The sequence below is a fragment of the Raphanus sativus genome, chromosome 1, assembly GCF_000801105.2.
Source record: "Raphanus sativus cultivar WK10039 chromosome 1, ASM80110v3, whole genome shotgun sequence".
NCBI lineage: Eukaryota > Viridiplantae > Streptophyta > Magnoliopsida > Brassicales > Brassicaceae > Raphanus > Raphanus sativus.
In genome coordinates, this window is record NC_079511.1 from 6,574,912 (window position 1) to 6,598,516 (window position 23,605).

The window sequence follows — 23,605 nt, forward strand, 5'->3', positions numbered from 1 at the left end:
ATGGCCCTTCGTACGTATTCTAAACCAACCTTTTGACTTCATTCCCCTATTTTTTATTTTCGTCCGTTTCCAATTAATTCTTCTTTTTCTTTCTTTCTTTCTTTTTGTTCTTCACTACAGTGTAGCTATGCACGCAATAAAATAAAATGTAATGATATTTTTACACACATACCCCTATGCTTCTACTTCTTTTTTCTAGTTTGTCCTTCTTGTTTTTCTTTTTTTTGTTAAAGGATTTCTTGAATTTTCAAAATTTTAATGCAAAATTCATATACATATATTAAACAAATACGTATTTGCATCCATCGTAATGCATTAAAGAATATGGTCCCTAAACATGTAAAAGTACTAAACCAGCAAACTAAATTGCAATGCTTCCGCAGAACTATTGTGATCTTAACTCTTAGTTTCCTTTAAAAATAATTATCAGACCGCAAACGAACACCATAAGCATAGGGTATCAGACATTACAGATCGAAGACCATTAGCATATTGTCTCTGAGCTATTGGTGTAAGTGATTCCGTCATTGTTGCAGATAAATTAAATTCAAAATAAATAAAAAGAAGAAGAGGAGCACGAAGAGAAAAAACGTAGGAGGTTGCTTAAAGTGGGAAGGTGGGACGTAAATGTCGTCGATGACCAAATGACCAAATGAGTATGTAAGTAGTACACAGTCATTTTCTTGACCATAACCCCGATTTTTTTTTTCATTTTCTTGATTATTTATATATTTATTATATCAGTTTTGTTTCCCTGATCTTGGGTTTCTTCTATGTTTTTTGTAGAATAATGAAACTAAGAAATAGTAGACAAAATTATCTAGATAAACTTTATAATCATTGCGTTTGCTTTGCAGTATGATAACTTATTTCGCATGTCGTCGAACTTATTTTACACCATTTCTTACAAATGTAGCATTCATATTTGTTTTCTGATGTGTATCATTTATATGTCATATATTCAACAAAACTACATATGCAGGAATTCCAACAAAACCGACCAAGATGAGAAAATTGTATGTATAAAATTCTAAAAAAATCAAAGCAAGCCGTGATACTAAAATAATTCGGAGGTTACGTACAAAGTAGACCTTTCTACCTCATGTTAAACACGGAACCTCATACTAGAATATGTCAAGGTGATGTTCAAAATAGACTTATAACATATATAATGTTATTGATTGGTTAAGTTTGTACTTATTGAACTTACGTAGAGCAATTTATCACATACTGAGTTGGTACAGAGAAATTGATTTTTTTTTTTTGGCACCAAGAGAAATTGATTCTGTGGTTACATGTAGCACATTGGTTTTGCTTTCTGAAATCTATGAAAATGGAAAATGAAAAATCAAACATGCAATGAATTCCCAAATAATTCCAAAAGAAATTTAATGTGAAATTGACTGCAAGTCCATGATTCATGGCTTTTAGCATTTTGCTAAAATCCACCATTCAATAAATTTATTCGGCTGATATTGTGTTTAGATATGTACATTCAGCCTTAGTGCTTGACAATATAGGACTGTTGGAAAAAGGTTTTGGATTATCATAACGGCTTCTATCTTGATTCAGAAAATTCCCACCGAACCATTAAGACTTGACCATTATTTTAGTATTATTTTATTTGCCGTATTTTATTCCGCTAACATTTTAATTGATTCTAATCATAGCACATGCACGAGCGAAAGAAAATTCGAAATATATAATAAAAGGTGTAATCAACCAAGAGAGAAAAACACCTAGATAGGATTTGTTTAAAAGTGAGATTTGAGAATAATGGTCCACCAAATCAACATATTTAATACATAACTTTTCTCTTAGACAATTTAACATAAAAACTTTATACCAAAGAGTATGCTATTACTAATCCATATATAAAATAATATATTTACAATATGTCTTTTTGGTGTAAATATATTTACAATATGTTAGTATCACTATTCAATATAGATCAATTGAATTAACGAAATATACCTATAGTCCAAAAAACAAATTCTCTCTCCTAAAAATCGTTCTGACCTCTCACTAAGCTCTCCGGCGTAAACAGTGGCCTCCGGCCGGCGGGGTGGGCTTTCACAGCCACCGCCGGTCCGGTTATCTTAGATTCATGTTTTTCTTTTCTTTGTTCTAGGCTTTCGTTTTTTTATTTCGTTTGTTTAAAAGTTTTTTGATTTCGGCGGCGCACCTATGTCACGGTGGTCGTCCGACTTTGACTCCGGGAAGCGGGGGATGTTCTAGCACCGTCTATCTGCGGCGCATGACTCTAGCGCCCGAACTGTTTTCTCCGGTGTTGGGTGGCTGGCTTTTGGCTCTACCTTAGAGCGGGGTCCCTGTCTGGTTTGGATATTGTAGCTTCGATGTCTGGTTGGCTCTTGCTGAGAATTCTCGATTCGGTTTTGACTGGAGCTTTCAGTATAGCGGCCATGGCGTTTGAAGTAGGAAGAAGCATGAGTGATCTTTGGTCGCAAGAGATGAGATGTTAGATCCAGATGAAATCTCGGAATTGTTCCGATGAAGCTATCCGGAGACAAGAGAATAGGCGACGAAGATGGGTTTGTTCGATTCCGACGTGTTCCGGCGAAACGGCTGTTCGTTTCGTCTTCTCCGGCGTTGGTATTGGTGATTGAGTCACGGTGGTGTGACGTGAAGACGCGTGGTCCGGTGAGGCGTTGGGTCTCGACACGTGGTGTCCAGTTGCTACAAGGGGGACATGTGGCATTTGGATCTCGACTTGGCTTAGTGGGTTCGGTAAAAGCTTGTTTGTTGGTTTGTAATGTTGTAGGGCCTATAGGTTGTGGGCTTTTTAAATATGTATTTGGGTTTCTTTGGGCTTAGTCCCTTTTAATAAAATATAGATGGCAAAAAAAAAGTATCACTATTCAATATATATACTGATGTAGATGTTGTTATGTGAATAAGATTTTAGGTAGTGAATATCTATTCAGTAGGAATAAAAACCAAACAACCCTTAAGACTTTGTCTTTCCTTAAAACATTGGAAGTTTACTATAAAAATCCTTCTAAAATGGTTTAAATCCACCTGAATCCTGACAAAGGATACGGCTATATAAACAATAGACGCAACACTTAAAGAGATTACAAGGAGAATGTTGAACATACAATTGATTTTGATGACATAGCACACTGGGAGCTTAAGCCGAGACTTTCCTGTCCAGATATATCAAAGTATGAGATTACTCAAATAAAGGGAAATCATAACACGTTGAAAATTCGAGAGAAGCTTTAGGTTTTCATGAGGCAGCACACATGGTTGTAATCATAGAAACAGAGATAATTGAAGAATAACACAAGTTTGATTGTAATATGGCAGGTGAGGAGAGGAAGAAGGAGAGGGACATAAAGAGAATAATTCTCCCTTTACAGGCTTTGTATGTATATAAGTTCTCTTATCCACCAGTCCATAATTGCGTTTTTTTGCAGATTCTTCTCTACAACTAAATGCAGAGTATTTATAACATGTGCCCATTTCATTTATTTTTAAACGTAGATAAAAGCATATCGAAACGTGTTTCTAAAGATTTGATGCCCAAAGCCTCAGGTTCTTTTAGATGTATTCTAGACCGGTAATGAGAGTATCTGTCTACTCTGGTTCTATATATTTGTTGGAATGCACATCATTTGGTATGGAAATTTGCATTACATGATTTTTTAGACACAAACAAAAAACATATGGAAACTTTCAAATCTATAGATAAAGGGTTGAGAGTATATGCATACATAGCCAACTTGGAATTCTGACTAGCCTAATAATAATAACCTTTTACCAAACAAATGTTCTCAACAAAGAGAAAAAACAGACACTTACCTAATGTTCCAGGGAAAAGCGGTAACGAGGAATAATGGGCATAAAGAAATATGCAAAGATTCATCAGAAAGAGTATCATTACATCAAAGAATGAAACCGAGACCAAATGTTAGATAACACTCCGAAGAAATGAAAAGGCTGCGGCAAAGCAATTGTGGGTCCAATAATACTTATTCAAGTTTTTCTTTTATATCCGTGGGGATCCGACGACGGAGGTCAACCGACTAGTCTTACAAGACTTACGGCACTCCACGTATTCTTGCGATTTAACGTTGATCTAGATAACCACATGGGATTTCGAAGCCGGATTCGTATTGAGGCTGAATCTCTCTCAAAACTACTAGTCCACCACCTTGTGGTTCAAGTTATTAAAAATGTTCCAGATTAAGAACATAAAGCAAAAAAGGAATTAAATATCGTATGATAGGAGATGAAATAAAGCATTTGTATACTCAAGGCTTTGCAAAATTGGGACTAGATAGTAGAAAATCACATTTAGCCATTTATTAATATGATTTGTTTGAGTTTATTAATTTATAGAGGTTTTAATGAATATCGGTTATATCATTGATGAATTGCACATTTTGCTTTTGGCAAAGAACTTAATCTGAGCTCAGTTTACATCCCATTCGATTTTTGGTTTAGTCCGGTTTTGGTTTGCTTTGATAAATTTATATCATAGATCAGAAGAGTAAGAAAACAACAAATGAAAATGAGGAATTTCTACAGATGAATTTGATAATTTTTATGTTCTAATAAGAAAAGAAAACCATGCATACATACAAAAGTCACAGAGTTGTCGACAAAAAAAAAAAAAAAAAAAAGTCACAGTTACGACGTCGTCTTCTGTTTGTAATTAACAGCAGAAAAAACATAAACCAATGCATTCAAAATGCTTAAACCGGCCAGTAACCAGAAGAAGTAATCGAGATGTCCCTCATTGAGATCATCCGTAATCCATCCATCTCCACCGTCCTTGGTCGTGAAGTACGTCACCACCGTGAGGATCAACGAGCTCAAGTAACTCCCCAACGCGTTAGCCAACAGTCCCAACGCACTACACACACTCCTCATCGAGTCTGGTGACTGACCATAGAAGAACTCAAGCTGCCCTACAAAGTAGAAAACCTCTGCTGCACCGAATATGAATATCTGCGGAACCTGCCAAAACACGGTTAACGAAACATCGGTTCCGGATTCCGCCGTACCGAGCCTAACCGTCTCGACGACAGCTGCTGCTGCTATACCGAAGACAGAGATGAAAAGACCTATTCCCATTCGTTGAAGCACGGTGAACCCGTTGTCGTTGTTTCTTGTGAGAAGTTTAGCGACCGGGACGTTGAACCGGTCGTAGAGTGGGACCCAAATGAGGACGGTGATGCAGTCGAAGACCCCGAGAGTCGCTGGAGGAAGCTTGAAAGAGCCGATGTTGCAGTTCATGGCTCTTCCTTGTTGGATAAACATGGTGGTTGCTTGAGCGTAGACAGATGAGAAGATGATACCTGAAGCCCATATGGGTAGCATTCGGATAAGAATCTTGACTTCTTCGACCTGTGTGACGGTGCATAGACTCCATGGATTGGAAAACTCTAAGGATCTTGCTTCTTCTAATGATAAAACAGCAGCTTTATCAAGATACCTGCATCATATCGACATGGTATATACCAGAGTTATGTCTGAACAAAGCTGATCTGAGATTTATAGGACCATAAACATTTTTAGGTTAATCTTAATTTTTTTTAAAATGACAAGAAACTTATACTTATTATATTTAATAAGTACATTAGACCTAATAGAATTATTTTGTTGTATTCAGATTAATATCAGTCCAACTCATTTCATGAATAAAATGTGACCAATTAACCAACCAACAAAATTACTTATTACAAATAACATCCTGTTGTTGCATCGAAACATATAAATGTTGACTAATCTGTCTAACATTGAATTTGGTAAAATGAAATGGTTGAATAATTGAAAATATGTGAATAGTTTTTAGTTGTGCCTAGAACCGGCTGTATACAAACCGAACCAAATAAATGATGAGAAGAGAAAAAGGATTACTTGTAATCATCTGTATGCTCGAGTTTCCTACTTGCAACGATCAGCTCTTGTGTTTCAGTTTCATACAGAAGTGTTGCGTCTTCAGGGACTCTGAGACTCGTCTTACGAAATGAAGCGACAAGAACTTGGCAGATCCGTGTTATAGGACTACCTTTAGGTTTCTGAAACCTATAAAGAGGAGTGCCAAAGAAAAAACTGATGATAGCTAACCCCATGAACACAGTTGGTATCCCGAAACCTAAACCCCATCCGATATTCTCCTGAACCAACACAAGAAGAAAGGATCCAAACGCACCGATATTGATGCAGAAGTAGAACCAGTTGAAGAAAGAAGACTTTCTAACACGTTCGCTCGGGTCCTTGTCGTCAAACTGATCAGCACCAAAGGAGGAGACGCACGGTTTGATTCCTCCCGTGCCAAGAGCTATAAGGTAAAGGCCGAGAAAGAACGTTAAGTACTGAGGTGTGGTTGGTGAAGGGCAAAAGTCTCCGATGCAGTCGGAGGGTTTCAGATATGGAACTGTAGCAGAGAGAGTCAGAGCAGACATTCCCTGAACATCAAATAAAGACCAGAACAGAGTTCAACACACAAAACACAAGAATGTGATATTGTATAGATAAGACTTACGATGAAATAAATGGAGGAGAAGCAAGCAATGGTCCAGTATCTACCCCAGTAAGCATCGGCTAAGACGGCTCCAATGAGAGAAGTGATATAACAAGTTCCTTGCCATGTCGTCACGTTTCTAGCTGCGGAAACGTTTCCTTGGTGGAGTTCAGCGGAGAGGTAAGTAATGAGGTTGATAGCAATACCGTAGTAAGCCAACCGCTCACAACATTCATTGCCTGCACATTTTCAGAGAGATTAAAAAAAAAAGTTAAAAGAAACAAAAGTAAGTTAAAGTGTTTGACCTAGAATAAAAGGACAAGCTTTCCAGTTCCCGGTTCTCTGCTTTAACGGTGGGTTTCCATTGATGTCGATGGAACCATCTTCTGCATATAGTTTCAGTTTCTCCTGGTAAAATTTGGATATTGTAATCGAGTTTTTAACCCACATTAATCTAACTTAGTCATAATGTAGTAGAGTAAGTAGAGTTAAAGAGAAAATTATGAGAGAAAAAAAAACAGCAAATTAATTAGGAATCGATGCCCAAAATCCACAAGACATCACATAGCATTAGCCATTATCCAACATTCAGAGAGCAAAAAAAAACACCTAAACGATCAACAACTTATAAATAAACCGGAAAATATAACTTTGATAAAACTAAATCAGAGCAAGCTCAAGTGAAAAGTATATTTAAACTTAAACTAACACGCAAACAAATGATATTATCATCTTTTGACCAAACAAAACGATGATATCATCAATGAAACGGCTACAAGAAACAAAATTTTAATTCGAGAGATACAATTGACAAGGAGAGCTCGAACCTGTGTTAAACCTTGCTCGATTAGGAATTGCTCTTCTTCGACGGAACCCATTTTTTTTTTCTGACCGAAACTTTGATGATCACTCTTTTTTTGTTGTGCACCAACTTTGATGATCACTCAAATGATCGTTTTCAAAAAAGTCTTGTTGTAATCATTATATGACAGCATATATTAATATGTACAAATCATCGACCGTTGAAAAGGCGACAGGTGTTAGTTAAGAGAATCTCTTAAAAATGATAAAAGTGTCTTTTTCTCGTACTTTTTTCCTTACTGTTGATGTCCTAATGAAACTCTGTAATCTCTCAGGGACAAATGCATTAGTGATGACATGCAAGCCACGTGCTTTATTATGTACTAAACCCGTGAAATATCTTTTGTCCATATATTTTGATTTGTTTACATATGAACCATAAACTTTTCTAATTACAATTACTCCCCTTCACTAGTTACTAGGCTCGATCAAGGAGGCTAAATGCGTTTATATGCGGATCCATTCGGTTTTAGCCAAGATTCAGATCACCCTAAGCTCCGAGCCCATTATTAAAAACAGTTCAAAGACATGTAATAAAAAGGGAATTCGGCAAAAAAAACCTCAACTTTACACAAATTGCCAAAACAAATATTAACTTTTGGGCTGACCAAAAAAACACTAAACTTCCATTGACTTGGGTTTGAACTCAGGTTGGATAGAACATATGACAAAGTGTTTTACCACTAGACTAGTGACAATTTCAATGTACTTACTAACATATTTAAAAAATAATTACACCATGAGTCACATTTTTGACTTATTATTATCACTCTAGATCAGTTTGGTATACTCAGACACTTTTCTTCTTCTTTCGATGCATTTTGCTTATCTGTCAACATGTACAAAGTCATAATTACCCTTTTGATATTAGTTATTATTCTTTTAATATATAACTAAACTACAAATACTTATTACATTTTTAATATTTTTTTATTTCTTCCACTGATTCTCTTTCTTCCGCCATAACTCAAAGATGAGACAATGAAGAAGAAGAAAAAGGTATCAACTTTATAAAACCGATAAAGATGCCAATTTGAAGAAAACTCAATCTGGTATCAATTTACGTACTTAATCTCTCACTTTCTCTCTCGCTCTAACTCCCTAACATCGGATGGTTTCATTTTCGTTCATGAGCAGCAGCGGAGAGATGTTACGCAGCGGCGGAGAGATGTTACGCACCGCCGGATGTGTGATGACGAGAATTAGAGTAACTAATTTAAAGACGGACTGGGAGGAACAGACCAGGCGAGATTGGCGTCGGAGAGCTCGACGGAATTAAAGGAAGAGAAACCTCTTCACCGCTCGTAACGATCAAGGTCAGACCTTTTCTCGATTGAATCTTTTAGGGTTAAGTAAAGATAAACTCTTTAGGATCTGACGTTCAATGGGTTACTTAAAGATTGTTCCTAGATTGAATCTAAGGTGGCTACAAAATATTTGATCAGATGATTCAGTCAAATATGATTCTTCATCATCCTCGTCACAAAAGTTCTTAACTTATATTTTTGATCTACAAAAAGATGTTTTTTTTACCACTTTTGAATTATTATTTTTATGTGTAGAAGAAAATGCAATCTGATGGTGGAGAGTTTTAAATATGCAGGGTATCTTTGAACCCCAAATAAAAAACATCTCAATAAGTATTTCACAGGAAATTACTTGGCCAATTCCTTACCGAAAGTGGTTTTTTTAATTTTTCTAAAATGATTGTGTTCACGAAGGGAGGATCAAGACATGTCTCTTGAAGAGTCATGTTGATATCCTGCCTGAACTCATTTATGATTGTGGCTCTAAACTCTGTGTGCGCGAGCGATGTACATGTATTGTGGAAACGATGTACATATGAACAGTTTGGTATATGTGTCCATGTGTACACCCATTTTTTTGTGTACACACATTTTCATTTGTATGCATGTATTCTTCTGAACGTATCCACATTTTTGATTGGCTTTCTTTTTTTGCATGTTACTAAGTTCAGTGTTATTGTCTGAATGTCGTATCTGTGACCTCTTTGGTCAGGTCTTGCTGCTGGTTTATATTGTAGTGCCTGAAAAGAATAATGATATTCATATGAGTGTTTGAAGATGTTAATGATGTCATATTGGTGCTTCGAAATGGAATGTCTTTCAAGACTTATACATTCATGTGTACACTTATACCATATTGTCCATATGTACAGCCATGTAATGCTATCCACATGGTCGTTTAGATGTACGTACACATGCCACGTAACCGATATCAACATGCAAATGTTTATTCGAGGTGGTGTACACAAGTACAATATGACTTTCATGTACACATGTACATTCCATCTGGTAGACATTTTTTGGCAGAAATTTACAAATTGTGGTTTTCTAAATTTATATAGCATTCCGATAAACATTTCATTGCAGAGCACAAAAGCCTATCTTCTTCTTAATCCTTGTCATATTTGCTTCTCTAAATCACAAATCTAAAAGCTCTAATCAGATCCAAAAACACCACAAAAATAAAATTCACACTAAAAATTGTAACTTTAGTTCCAAAACCAGATAGAATAATGTTTTCGACTTACTCTGTACTCTCTTCTATGTAAGGCTTGTGCTCGCCATCAACAAACATTATTTGTCCTTGCCTTTTAGCCATGTCGCGGCGGCTGTGTACTCGGAAGCAAGAGAATCGCAATGACTGCCCACAACCTAAATGGTAAATAGTAATAAATAAGAAGACATCTCAAGGAACGGTGCCTGAAGTAACGTGGAGATTTCAAGCGGTGAACGGAGAAGAGACGTCGTTGATACAGAAGAAAAAGTTGACTTTAGTTACATATTCTTTTAGTTCAACCAAAAAACAAAAGAAGAAATAATAAAGTAAAAAGGTACTTTAAATTATGTGGCTGTAATCAAAAGATATGAATTAAAATTTGAATTTTGAAATCTTCACAAAATACACGGATACATGAAACTGATCTCACTTGCTGTGTTTAATTAATTGAGGGCCTGTAAGTCTTTTTATCACAAAGAACTACCTTAATAGCATAAAGTGATTGAGCGTGTAATAAAAACACAAAAAATGACTTAGAGTGTTAAAAACTCCATATTTAATGTTATTTGGTACTCATTGAATATAATTTTTTTTTTAAAAACTTAAAAATATCTTTAAAATTCCAAAAAATGAAAAAATAAATATTTTTATAAAATTAATTTTGAAATTAAAATGAAAAATAAAAAAAATCTTATAAAAATAAAAATCTTAAAAAATTCATTTTTTTAAAAAAAATTTAAAAATCGAAATTTAAGAAATTTTTTTTTAAATTTCGATTTTTTAAGCTAGATATTGAATTTTTTTTTTAATTTTTATTTTTTTAAGAAAAAAATATTATTTTTCATTTTCATTTCAAAATTAATTTATAAAAAATATTTTTTTTCAATTTTGGAATTTTAAAGATATTTTTCAGTTTTTAGAGAATTTTTTTATATCCAATGAGTACCAAATAACATTAAATATGTTAGTAAGTACATTTCACCTTGTCATATGTCCTACCCAACCTGAGTTCGAATCCAAGGAGCTACTTGTTTTTATTTTTCAAATCATATAAAATGACGTCGTTTTACTTTAACGCCAACAATAAACGACGTTTGTTAAATTAACTGACGGCGTGTTAAAACGACGTACTAAATTGGCAAGTCAATGAAAACATTGTTAATTAATCGAATAATGAAAGTTTAATGTTTTTTTGGCCAGCCCAAAAGTTCATGTTTGTTTTAGCAATTCGTGCAAAGTTGAGGTTTTGTTTGGCCGAATTCCCGTAATAAAAATGATAAAACCCGATTCACAATAACATCAAGTCGTCAACATACTTATTCTTTTATTTTTCTTTTAAGCCGCATCTAACTAACGAGAAATATTTCATAAGCTCATGTGTTTTTTCAGACAACAGTGACTTTCTGTCTCTCATTTCTTCTGCTCCACTTGTTGATTTCCTGAGGTTTCTGTCTCTGCAACGAGACGAGCACTCTCCTTCTCAAAGAAATCGAATTCTTGGAGAATCTTAGCGAGCTTTGTGGCGTTATCTTCTTTAATGTTTGCAGGGACCTTCTCTTCGTAACCAGACACACTCATCATCTTCTGCAGCTTCTCCTTTTGTCTGATGAAACGAGAAATCAAATGGTCAAACGAGACAAAACATTTTTGTTTTGATTTCGTTATGAGTTTAGGGGGATTTACTTTTGTAGTTCGTCAATCTTGTTTTTGATCTTTTCTTGCTCAGCTTCTGTGTTAATGGCTCTGTCCACTTTAAGGTATACCTTGAGGTTCTCGTTCACCGTCTCAACTGCAGAACCAGCTGGGGCTGCGTGTTCTCCATTTAACAGAACCTATACCAAATCCCCCCCCCCATAGAAACTCAATAAAGAAACACGAAAGAGTAGAGAAACCATAACCAAAGGTGGACTTGTTGTTTACCTCTAACGACGATAGATTTGCAAGTGTTCTGATCTCCAACTCGTGAGATTTTACAATTTCAGATGTTACGTTGTTTTCACACAGAGCAAAGGCAGGTAACCTGAGATACAAAATGTACACAACGAAACATAGATTTGTTTAATGTCTGTATAATCCAAAAATGCAGGATCATTATAAAAAAGGGGGTTTGACCTTTCATTCTTCTGTTTCTCCAGCAACTCTGCACGGAGTGCTCTCAGGCACTTCACACTCGCTAGAACGGTTTCCATTTCGGTCTCCACTTTTTCGTTTGTCCAGTTCTGAGCTCACGGCATCAAACATCAGACGAAAAAAGGTTAGAAAACAGAACAATGAGAGGCAAAGTCACTAAGAAGATCTTTACTCACCTCTACAGCAGAGGGGTAGTCACATATCATGATAGACGCCTTTCTTTCAGAGTTTTTGGGTGAAGGCAGACGTTGCCATAGCTCTTCAGTAACAAAAGGCATCAGAGGGTGAAGCAGTCTCAAACCAGTCTCCAGAGATACCCAGAGAGCGTGTTGTGCATGAGCCCTCTCTGAAGCAAACGCAGGGTTGTCACCAGCAAAATAAGGCTTGATGGCTTCAATGTAAACATCACAGAACTGGTATTGCCACCATGCATATACTGTGTTGGCAGCATCCGAGAACTCAAATGCATTTAGTGAATCCACCGTCTTTGATATTGCTTTATTTAGTACAGAGAGAATCCATTGGCAGCTGAATGGCATCGTTTCAGGGCTTAGAGTCAGCGGAGGGGAATAATCATCGCCAAGCCTCATCATCGCAAATCTGACAGCGTTCCAAAGCTTGTTACACCATTGACGGTAACCAACCACTCGGAGGATGTCCAGGTTTATTTTGTCAGACTATAAAACAAGTAAAAGAGCAGAGCAATATTCTTAGTTTACAAGACAACAAACTGAAGGAGCAAATAAGAGGTTCTGAGGCGGCATTCAATGGTAGTACCTGAGCAGTATAAGAGACGAGTGCAAACCGAAGAGCGTCAGTACCACATTCAGAAATACCATTCGGAAAGTCCTTCTCTTGTCCTTCTTTGGCAACAGCCACCTCTTTCGGATCCAAGTTACCCTCTTCTAATTTCTTATGAAGACCATCAAGAGTTACCCCATTTATTACATCAAGCGGATCAATGACATTTCCAAGAGATTTTGACATCTTACGCCCATGTGCATCACGTATCATAGGATGCAAATAAACCTACAGCAAAAACAACAAAATGCGTTTAGGTAACAAGATATGACTTGGCATCTGTTAAGAAGGGTAACATCCCAGTTTAACTTAAAATTTTACACGTACCTTACTGAATGGAACGTCACCACCTAGTTTCATTCCCATCATAACCATACGAGCAACCCAAAAAAAGAGAATATCATGCCCAGTTTCTAGGACAGATGTCGGATAGAAGGCTTTGAAGTCATCGGTTTCATCAGGCCATCCCAGAACAGATAATGGAAAGAGCCCAGAAGAGAACCACGTATCAAGCACATCATGATCTTGAGTGAGTTCAAATTTCTTCCCAGGAAATTTTTCAGCAGCCTCTTTTCGAGCTTCTTCCTCGGTTCTTGCAACAACCCAATGGTCAATGTACGCACCGATCTCCTTACGCTGATCTTCCTCTAGTGTTGCATACCATGCTGGAATTCGGTGGCCCCACCAAAGCTGTCTGGAAATACACCAGTCACGTATGTTCTCTAGCCATCTGTTAAGGTCCATTGACATTATTAATAGATGCTGTAATTATAGAACCACAGAGAAAATGATAAATGAAAGAAACCTTCTCCACTCTGCCGTGTACTGCTTTGGTATAAACTCGAGCTTCTTGTTTTCATCAGTGATAGCAACATCGAGAGCCTCCTTTGCAATCATGCCGCAATTGACGTACCATTGAGGCTTAATCATAGGCTCAATGACATCACTGGTTCTTTGGCAAAGTCCAAGCCTCATTTCATTGTTTTGGGCACCTCTGTACAGCCCCTGGAATATATATAATGAAAGAAACAGTCAAGGTAAGATACGAAAGACACCTACAAGCAACCGCCCTCGGCTACAGTATCTTTTCTCAAACGAAGAATCAAGTTGCTATGATTTGTTACGTGAAGTATTACTGAATTACCTTCTTCTTCAGAGCTTCAACAACTGCCTCACGCGCTGCAAACCGTGGCATCCCTGTGAAGTCAGACCCGCCGTTTGTGTTTATTTTTCCATCATCCGTTAATATGTTTATAAATTCAAGATTGTGACGCTTTCCGACCTCACAATCATTGGGGTCATGGGCTGGAGTGATCTACAAAAGAAGCATAACGCAACTTTAACGCAGGATAATCAACTAACAGAGGCAGAAACATAGCATCGAAATATATAAGAGCGAGCATGTACCTTAACACAACCAGTACCAAAGTTTGGATCAACAAGTATTCCATCACAGATAATTGGTAACCTCCGTCCATTAAATGGATGTACAGCAAATTTTCCATGAAGATGCTTGTATCTTGCATCATCAGGATGAATAGCAATGGCAGTATCCCCAAGCATTGTTTCCACCCTTGTAGTGGCAACGACAACCTCGCCCAAGCCTCCCTCCAGAGGATAAGCAAATGAAGTAAGCAGACCAAATTCTACCGGCTTCTCATAGCCAGGAACTTTAAGTAGCGTTTTTTCTTTGATATCGGTATGCTCAACCTACAGAAATAGACAAACTCCGCATAAAAAGGATGCCGTCTAATAATCATAGTCTAACAGTTGTTGGCTTACCTCATCGTCAGATACGGCTGTTTTCAAAACACAATCCCAATTAACAAGCCGAACATCCCTGCACAAGTTTACATGTGCTTTCTATCAACAAAGTAACTGAAAAGGTAAAAAGAGTACTACTCCTGGTTTTTGTACATTTCTGTTTCCAAGTACTTTTACCAAAGGTAATTCTATAGCCTAAAGGAACAAATTCAAACTTAAACAAACCTATAGATAAGCCCTTCCTTGTATAACCGTACAAATCCCTCAGTAACAGCTTTTGATCTTTGCTCGTCCATTGTAAAACACTACAAAATACAGGCACAATATAATAAATAATAACATTGACAATTTTCCATAACATTGACCAACAAAGGTCGGATCACCGAATTTTACCTCACGAGACCAATCAAGAGAAGCTCCTAGACGCCGAAGTTGTGTTAGAATCGTGCTACCATGTTGGTTCTTCCACTTCCACACCTTTTACATGATCATAAATGAACCACAAAGGATTTTTATAACCGATACAAAACCGAAAATGATTCGTGAGTGTAATTTTATTTCCAACTTACTTCATTTATGAATTCTTCACGGCCAACGTCATGCCTAGTCAATCCTCTTTCACGCATAAGCTTTTTCTCAACCACAACCTAGAATGTATACAATATGCAACAAATAAATATTCTACAACCATGGGGGAGAAAAAAGATTTTTACTCTGTGGGCCGAGGTAATAGTAATACGGGACAAGAGATAGGGTGGAAATAATGATGGTAATGGCTAACCTGTGTAGCTATACCAGCATGGTCCATCCCGGGCACCCACAGAGCATTATAACCAGACATTCTCTTCCAACGAATAATCGTATCCTGCATCAGATAATTTCATGTCGCTGATCATCAGGAGGAACAATAGACGGAGCAATAGCACCAATATGTTTTTTGTGAGAATGAAACCTCAATGGCAGATGTCAGGGCATGGCCAATATGCAAGGCTCCAGTCACATTTGGAGGAGGAAGAACCTGCAAAATCAACAATAGGATTAACGAAACCCTTTAAAACTAAAATAACTCAAGACTTTCTTAGCTGACTTTCGTAGGACGATTTAAAGAAGACAACAAAAACAAGGTCTAATCCAGAATGAAACAAGAACCTCAAGAATTAAAATAAGGCCTTACAATAACAAACGGCGGCTTGGAACTCTTAGCATCCGCCTTAAAGAAGTCAGAATTCTCCCACCAAGCATACCATCTGACACCACGAAGCCAAAGTATAACACATAGATTATACAGAGGTGATTTGTGGGATTATAATGAAACACCAAGCTCAAAATCTCTACGGACTTACGATTTCTCAACGGCAGCAGGACTGTACTGTTTAGCCATCTGTGAAGAGAGTCTTTTCCTCTCACCAAGAGGAGTTTCAGGGTCCACAAAATCCGCAGGATTCTCTTCGACTGCATCGCGTTTGGAACTCTTCTTCGAGCTCTTTTTAGGGGCAGTAGTTCCATCTTTCGCCTGCTTTGCCTAAATACCACAAGCACGCACAATGATAAACGAATTCCATTATTCCAAGGGAAAACAAAGTATGTGGCTTTCCTCAGAGGTTGGTTACCTTGAGTTCTGCAAGCTTTGCTTTCTCCGCAGCTTTTTGCTTCTTCAACTCCTTTTCTCTAGCCTATAATAAAATGTTCTTTAAAAAATCGCTTTCAAAGTTGATACTGTTACTAATTTCATTCTGAGATGGTTGATCTAACTTTACTATCTAACTGTACTAACTGCATCACTATCTAATAATCTCTTCCGATACTACTCTAACGATATTCCTTGATTGAACAACAGAATCAAACCACATTGGTCTATGAGAATTAGAATTGAAACCTTCTCATCCTTCTTCTTCTTTCGCTCGAGCTCCTCCTCTGTGAGGATCTTCTTCTCTGCTTCGGACTGCGAATTCATAAAAAAAAAAAAAAAACATCAGATTCTCTGAGACTGGTAGAAACGATCGACAATCCTCCGTACCATTATTCTCGAACCGTGAAACGAACGACGTAGAAGATTTGTAAGGCTTGGAGAGACGAAGAAGCTGGCCTGAGAAGGAGAAAGAGATGTAAATAACGGCTTGGCTCTTCTGAGGAAGAGCAGTGACATAGACTAACAAAACCTGCTAGGGCTTATTGTTATCTTCTTTTATATTTTCTGTTTTTGACGCTAATACAACAAATAAAAATTGAGATTTGGGTTTGTGTAAAACGAGTCGAGTGTTGTCGGTTTAGGCCCAGTGGGCTAGGAATTACAATTGACTTTTTCATACTTGTCTACTTTGAACTTTTATTTGTGACATATTTGTCTTACATTGATTTGCAAGGAGCAGAACACAAGCAAGCAACGTCTTGTGCCTATCAAAGATATGAGTATTTTCTGTTAACCATTTATGGCACAAGCCCAACACAAGTCCAATAAGATCAATGAAGAGATGAAGTTTTAACAAGTCCATATGTGTTTAGAGTTCTTTTATGAATATAAATACGTCTCACTTCATTTGTAGATTGTGAAAATCTCCTCAACTTCAAAGCAACTTTTATAGTGTGGCTATGACTTGACTTGTTTAGTATTGAACGCAATGGGTCCAAGTAATAGCAACGACCAACATCTTCAAGTGAAGCTGATCATGAGCATCAATCATCACCGTTTGATTTCACCATAATTATCGATCTCTAGCCGTCCGATGAGCAGCCTACGTACAAACACACCTGCAAAGATAAATATAGCACGTCTTTGATAAAGACAAAAGTTCTCCTAATTTGTATTTGTCTATGAAGGTATAATTTACAAAGAGGTGTTCAGCCGAAGTTATAAATTGCAATTATTTGCACTAAAAATATTATATATTAACCACGTAGGAACGGTTTGGTGGTAGGCAGATTTTGGGAAGACTCGGGTTCGAAACGACCCCACAATATTAGACTGTTGTGATTACAATATTTAGACACCGATATGAATCAATATTTTAAGCTTCATTTGAAAATCTGATAAAATTGCATTTCCGGTTTAAATATTCTCAAAAAAAAAAGAAGAAAGGTTATTTATAAGAATGTATGGTCATCATTCTTTTGGTTAATATTACAGCAAGTTTTATATAGCAGTTGCAAGGCTTGAAAGGTAGATTGAATTTCAGGCAAAAAAAGTAGAATGAAAATCATTGTTACTGAAACAAAGATTCAAATTATAGATGATTAGGTTTAGTGAAGATGTATTATTGTTTGAACTAATGATTATTAACTTTTTCTGTCCTATATTGTATAACTATATCATAATGCCATAAACACATGTTGCCAGTGTTGGTATATAATCTCAGGGATCCAGCAACATAAGATTTTGAAAATTCAACTCTGACCCATACAATTAAAGAGGTTTATATCATGGATCAATCATACCGTTTAAATTTGAATGTATTTTCTATGCTACGTATGAAAAGAAAACTAATAGTTTATGATTTTCAACAACTGGCTATTTTTTGCATTATGTATAGCCTAATTATGTGCAACATATATTGAGCTATGGCATCTCCAACCCAACTTCATTTTTTACTCTAAAATAGAGTAAAAATAAATATGGAGCAACACATATGCTTCAATCTAATTTTATATTTTATTTCATTTTGAAGTTTACTTTATAAATGGAGTAATTTATTTTTTATTTGTTCATGACTTCATTATGAAGTAAAAATGAAGTATGGTTAAAATAATTTTATTCCATATTCATTTTACACAATTTTGAAAGTAAAAATGGAGTTTTACATTGGAAATGTTATAAGTAGACGAGCCTCAGTGGTTGAAAATCAAGTGAGATTTTTTTTTTTTTTGGTAAAAATATCAAGTGGAATTTGTTGGGTCTAAACGATTGAATGCTGCGAGTTTCAATAACTACGTGGTGGGGTATATGTTTATTGTTATAGACCTCGATACAAACAACCAAACAAAAAGAAGGGTTGTCAACCAAACTTTTTATATAAACATAATCGAAAATGAGAAAACAATACAACTTCATATAACCGTGTGACTGATATATGTGCATATTTTCTCACTGATCACGGCTAAGAAAATAAAGTAAACTGCAATCATCAGACTTGACCAAAGAGTTACTGTAATATGTTGATGGTCTCGAACCTCAGTGTGCACTGGACCATTCAACGAATTTGAAGAAGTATGCCCTACAAGCGATACGGTTGCCATCTTTCTGATTTTTCAAATGGGCCCCGCAGGCATGCATACATCCGGGCCCACTGAAAATTCATGTGCCGGCTATAAAAAGCATACTGGGAGACAAAAGACAAATGTTTTTCTTTTGTCGCACTAATAGACACTGTATATAAATTTCCTGTATATAAATACGTGTAAAATGAAAATTACACATTTTTTTTTTGAAACTAAGAATGGTTAAACCCGAGTCAATGATGACACAAGCCTAACCCCCGGGTGGAGGTACAGTCCACGGATAGACCTTCTCTTGAGCATTCAAATGAGTCGAAAGCAATAACTCATATCCGTGTGGCCGGTGGGGTTTGAACACGGGTTCGCCTTATTGGGTTTCTCAATTCCCTCAAGCGCCACTAAGCCATCGTCACCGATTAAAATTACACATTTTTCAAACAGATAGCTAAGTTTATGATATCTTATAGATTATAATCCAATGAAATCAAACATAAGCTTCGTTAATCTTATAAACTCCAAAACTGTCATAGAGTAAAGCCAAGTTAGCAGTAATTAGCATGCTTGTGATGTGCTATATTCTCATCATATTAGAAATATTTCGTATAAACAATATAACATATTGAAATAAATAAAGGTAGGCAATGATGGAGCAAACGTGATAGGTATGACATGACCCCACGATGGCGAAGAAATGAAAGTAAAAACATTAGAAAAAGTACCTAATGATAGAAGAACAGGTTGTTCCCCAAATCTGAAAGCAAAAAAAAATATTTTGAAGAATAATATACATACAAAGATAAAGCTGCAAATTTGAATTTATCTTTGAATTTTGATGTTTTTGTTTGGTCAACAACTGATCAGCATGCATGACCTTAATAAACCTTCTTTCTTTACTTCACTACTTGGTACATTCATATTTAGATGGCTTGACTTTACTAGTTAATTACATTGTTCTCTATAAAATGTGAATCTTTCACAGTACACAATGATAACCAATGAAGAATATGCAGAGTTTTTCCCATTATGTGGTTGAATCACACATTAACAATAAGATTAATTGACGAAGTTTCTCGTTTCAACGTATGTTGAAATATGAATATAGGGCATTTGTTAAAAAAAAAAGAATACAAAGGGCATAAAAGCCTTGATTAGATTTTGATCGTTTTTTACTCTCTTAGCTTACGTTTTTATTGTAGTTGAACCCACTCTAATTTGACCATGTTCCTAATTTCGAAGGACTTTTATATTCACTAGCAGTCTAATTCAAACTTCAAAACACAGCCCAAGGACAATATTCACAACTGGCGAGAAGTAGATTTCTCCTTCTGAATACATCATAGTAAATATAATTGATGGTCGCATTCATGTATAGATGTATAAACCAAACATAAAAATAACTTATCATTGCTTTAAATATGGTACTAATAGTCTAGTACATAACAGAACCACAAATCAATTTGTATGTCATGTATCTACGACGCAATTTTTTTTGTCAGCTGACGATCGATCTTCCATGAATAACATACATGAGAAGCAATAGAACATTGAAATCATGATGATAGTATCATCGCCTTTAGCCATTATTCAGTTACCCATTTACCTAACCCCACTCAAATTTTAAAACGTTAATGTCCATTTTTCCATTTTTGTTTTATGCACTGGTCAATGTCAATAAATTTGTATTGGAGGAATACATAGAAATCATATTAAAAAAAAATTATGCACACAATGCGGTTAAGAAATAGTTTAACAAAATGACAATTCACCATCTCACGAACAAACCAATAAAATTTGTTTTCGTGAAATTAATCTTGATGGACACACACTATCCAACCATATTATTGTTAGTTGTTATCAACATATTCTTTACAATTTGAATGTGTTAAGGAATAAATCTGCTCCTTGATTTTTCAGTGGTTTAACTTTCTCTCCTTTTTTGTTATTTAATTTAATTCAAAACTTTTTCCTCACAACCCACCAAGATAAATAGGTACATGGTATCCCCTGAATTCAACCATTCACACAACGAAAATCTCATAAAGAAATAAAAACAATGAGTGAGCTTTTCAACTCTCTCCCTACTTGGGATCTCCATAACCTTGGATCACTCTTCAACCAAAACTTCAATTTAGGTATATACAACTGACACACATTATATATATATATATGATTTATGTTGGGCATGCTGATATACAACTGACACACATTATATATATATGATTTATGTTGGGCATGCTGATATACATACGTGTGTGGCTTCATGCAGACAAAAAATGTATTTTTGTTGAAAGATGATGTATCTGTATTAGTAATCCTATAAGTTCCATTTAATAATGCTCGCGAGGAATTTGGCCGTGCAATGTACTTGTAGATGCATGTTACGACCTCGATGAATCGCCGGAGCATATACTCCGTTCGCCGGAGGAGGATATTGTCGGCGACGTATCCACCGGCTACCTCGAGGACGCACTCATAGAATTCAGTGTGAAAAGCAAACGGAGACGTCTTTCGTTCAACGCCGAGGACAAACCAAATAATCACTTTGACAATTATCGGGTTTGCATATTTACTCTGTTTTTTCGTTAGTCATAAACATAACTGTTCAGTATTTTTATAACTTTTCTGGTTTTTTTGCTAAAATTTGGTTGACTGCGGATTATAATTATGCAGAATGATTGGAGAATCTCTGAGAATCATAGCTGCACGAGTAGTCAGTTTGCAGGTGAGTCCTACTTCTTAATAATTGTCACGCATATAATATAATATATATATGTGTGCTTAATATTTTAGTAGTGGTATTTCATAATCTTCGTGAATAATTTTTTGTTTTTGACTTGATCTTCTTGTATATTGATCAGATGAATCTCCAAATTCATCCATCAATATTTTTTCAGAATCTTCAAATCATCCGAAACACTCTTTCGAGCCGTCTTCATCCACTTCAAGTATGTATGCTTTACTTCCTTCAGATGAATTGTATAATCTGGGATCAGATTGTTTTTTTCTCATTTGTGTTTAGCTGTCTACACAATATGATAGTTCGTGTTAATCCTTAAATACATACTAATCTCAGACGTGTACAGAGGAAAATTACTGTGAGAATAAGAAGAGAGTGGTGTATCCATTTGGAGTGGTGAAACCAGGTGGTCGAGAAGAAGATGTAACCCTAAACGACATAAATAAGAGGATTCTCATGCCGTCGGCTCGGCCAGTTCGGCATCCGGTTGGAGCCTTTGCATGCCGTCCGTGTCTCTCTGCTAATGGACCGGGTCTTTCAGGCAAAGCCGTGGTTGCTTTCACAAAGATACAAACATCAGGGAGGGGTACAATTACTATAATAAGAACTAAGGGATGAGATATGTAATACTGGTAACTAGACATGCGATCTTTATAGATAGTGTGTAGTGTGTGCTAGAGATGATGAGACAACGTTAATCATTGGTTGGCATGCTTAAACCTGTTGTTGTATATAATGAAAAGATGGTTATGTGTTCATTTTTTTTCTTTTTGTTTATTCTGAAATATTGTATAGTTTCCTCGATAAAGAACCAAGAATTATTTACAAACATGTTAACCAAAATTTTGAATCAACAAAAAAGTTCTAAGATATTCGTTTTGGTTTTTATTATGTTTTTGCATGTTCGTGCTTTTTGTTCTTTACTCTTTTTCCCCATAGCATCCCTTTGTTCTTTAAGGAAATATTCAGTAGAGCTGAGTCAAAAAAATATTCAGTAGAGAGTAGAGACTAACAGATAAATAAAGGCCCCAATAAGCAAACAAAGCGTGAAGAAGAATACATACTACAGAAAATAAAGTAAAAGAGATGAATATATCGAAAATCAAGTAAAAAAGTGAGAGTATTTAGGACCTTATAATTCCAATTTTCTTAACGCAACAAGTCGTTACTATCTTGCGTATATGTTCAACATATTTGATTCTTTTTGTCTACCATGTAAGTCGGTACAAAAGGGCATAGGAAATTTTAAATTAAAATATAAACTCTAAGATAAGAAATTTTGATTCCGTATAAACTTTTTTTTTTGATTCCGTATAAACTTGATGATTTTTAAAGTGATAAATTATGAGATATACAAGGAATCAGTCTTATAAATAGCATTTTTAATTTGAATCACTCTTTAGTTCAAAGTTATTCCAAAATATATAATTTATTAAAATGAAACCAAATCCAACATAATTTACGATGAGACCCAGATCGATCTGTCCTCGGTCAGATACACGGCAAAAAAAAATAAGTTGCACTACTGTTTTATTTTTCATCTGATAACAAGTGTGTAGCATGTGTACAAAACATGCATATCTTCAGGTGGAATGTGACGTGGATTGGTTAGCAAATCAACAATACTAGCGCTCTTTGTTTCGTAGACTAATCTAAATAAAATTGGAAAACCAGCCAAAAAAACACTAAAATTTGCAGGAATTGCCAAAACAAACCTGTACTCGAGCCTGATCAAAAAAATACCGAACTTTTGTTGACCTTTTACATTTATTAAAACACATACCATTGACTTGCCATATTAACACACCGTTAACTGAGAGTTAAGACAGTGTTAACTCACCGTCAATTACTATCGTTTATTGAAACGACATCGTTTCAAAAATGTTGTTAGGTGGGTTTCGAACTCGTGCACTCGGGGTCATTATAAAAACACCGAACTTTTGTTGACCTTTTACATTTATTAAAACACATACCATTGACTTGCCATATAACACACCGTTAACTGAGAGTTAAGACAGTGTTTAACTCACCGTCAATTACTATCGTTTATTGAAACGACATCGTTTCAAAAATGTTGTTAGGTG

General features: G+C 35.9%; 3 protein-coding genes and 1 long non-coding RNA gene across 4 annotated transcripts; 2 read left to right on the forward strand and 2 right to left on the reverse strand.

Annotated features, from left to right (window-relative positions):
- Nucleotides 1-4,524: 4,524 nt before the first annotated feature.
- LOC108834595 (protein NRT1/ PTR FAMILY 8.3) lies at nt 4,525-7,436 on the reverse strand. Its single transcript, XM_018607953.2, has 5 exons — nt 7,324-7,436; nt 6,802-6,904; nt 6,518-6,735; nt 5,890-6,440; nt 4,525-5,464 (listed from the first exon to the last, which is right to left on the reverse strand). Exons 1-5 carry the CDS (start codon nt 7,372-7,374, stop codon nt 4,657-4,659), a joined length of 1,731 nt encoding a protein of 576 aa, XP_018463455.2. The 5' UTR covers nt 7,375-7,436; the 3' UTR covers nt 4,525-4,656.
- Nucleotides 7,437-8,296: 860 nt separating this feature from the next.
- On the forward strand, nt 8,297-9,262 carry LOC108856990 (uncharacterized). Its single transcript, XR_001950280.2, has 3 exons — nt 8,297-8,409; nt 8,495-8,673; nt 8,961-9,262. It is a non-coding gene; the product is annotated as an uncharacterized LOC108856990 (long non-coding RNA).
- Nucleotides 9,263-11,114: 1,852 nt separating this feature from the next.
- On the reverse strand, nt 11,115-16,768 carry LOC108807507 (valine--tRNA ligase, mitochondrial 1). Its single transcript, XM_018579797.2, has 21 exons — nt 16,593-16,768; nt 16,452-16,517; nt 16,186-16,248; nt 15,919-16,097; nt 15,750-15,822; nt 15,528-15,593; nt 15,357-15,440; nt 15,145-15,222; nt 14,969-15,052; nt 14,801-14,880; nt 14,594-14,651; nt 14,219-14,521; nt 13,956-14,126; nt 13,617-13,816; nt 13,139-13,541; nt 12,788-13,039; nt 12,187-12,687; nt 11,993-12,099; nt 11,801-11,900; nt 11,564-11,712; nt 11,115-11,483 (listed from the first exon to the last, which is right to left on the reverse strand). The coding sequence occupies exons 1-21, from the start codon at nt 16,719-16,721 to the stop codon at nt 11,291-11,293; spliced, it is 3,339 nt and encodes a 1,112-aa protein (XP_018435299.1). The 5' UTR covers nt 16,722-16,768; the 3' UTR covers nt 11,115-11,290.
- A 4,039-nt stretch (nt 16,769-20,807) lies between these two features.
- Nucleotides 20,808-22,279, forward strand: LOC108807517 (uncharacterized). Its single transcript, XM_018579805.2, has 5 exons — nt 20,808-20,916; nt 21,156-21,340; nt 21,455-21,506; nt 21,643-21,729; nt 21,868-22,279. Exons 1-5 carry the CDS (start codon nt 20,838-20,840, stop codon nt 22,137-22,139), a joined length of 675 nt encoding a protein of 224 aa, XP_018435307.1. The 5' UTR covers nt 20,808-20,837; the 3' UTR covers nt 22,140-22,279.
- The last annotated feature ends 1,326 nt before the right edge of the window (nt 22,280-23,605 follow it).

Bases quoted from the DNA above. Each gene is read 5' to 3' on its own strand.
- LOC108834595 (XM_018607953.2), bottom strand. From the start codon at position 7,374: ATGGGTTCCGTCGAAGAAGAGCAATTCCTAATCGAGCAAGGTTTAACA. The intron at 6,905-7,323 runs GTTCGAGCTCTC...AAATTTTACCAG, and splicing joins TCGAGCAAGGTTTAACACAG to GAGAAACTGAAACTATATGC. The intron at 6,441-6,517 runs GTAAGTCTTATC...TTTGATGTTCAG, and splicing joins TCTCCTCCATTTATTTCATC to GGAATGTCTGCTCTGACTCT.
- LOC108807507 (XM_018579797.2), bottom strand. From the start codon at position 16,721: ATGTCACTGCTCTTCCTCAGAAGAGCCAAGCCGTTATTTACATCTCTT. The intron at 16,249-16,451 runs GTTTCAATTCTA...ATTTTATTATAG, and splicing joins AGAAGAAGAAGGATGAGAAG to GCTAGAGAAAAGGAGTTGAA. The intron at 13,817-13,955 runs GTAATTCAGTAA...TATATATTCCAG, and splicing joins TTGAAGCTCTGAAGAAGAAG to GGGCTGTACAGAGGTGCCCA.
- LOC108807517 (XM_018579805.2), top strand. From the start codon at position 20,838: ATGAGTGAGCTTTTCAACTCTCTCCCTACTTGGGATCTCCATAACCTT. The intron at 21,341-21,454 runs GTTTGCATATTT...ATAATTATGCAG, and splicing joins ATCACTTTGACAATTATCGG to AATGATTGGAGAATCTCTGA. The intron at 21,730-21,867 runs GTATGTATGCTT...AGACGTGTACAG, and splicing joins GCCGTCTTCATCCACTTCAA to AGGAAAATTACTGTGAGAAT.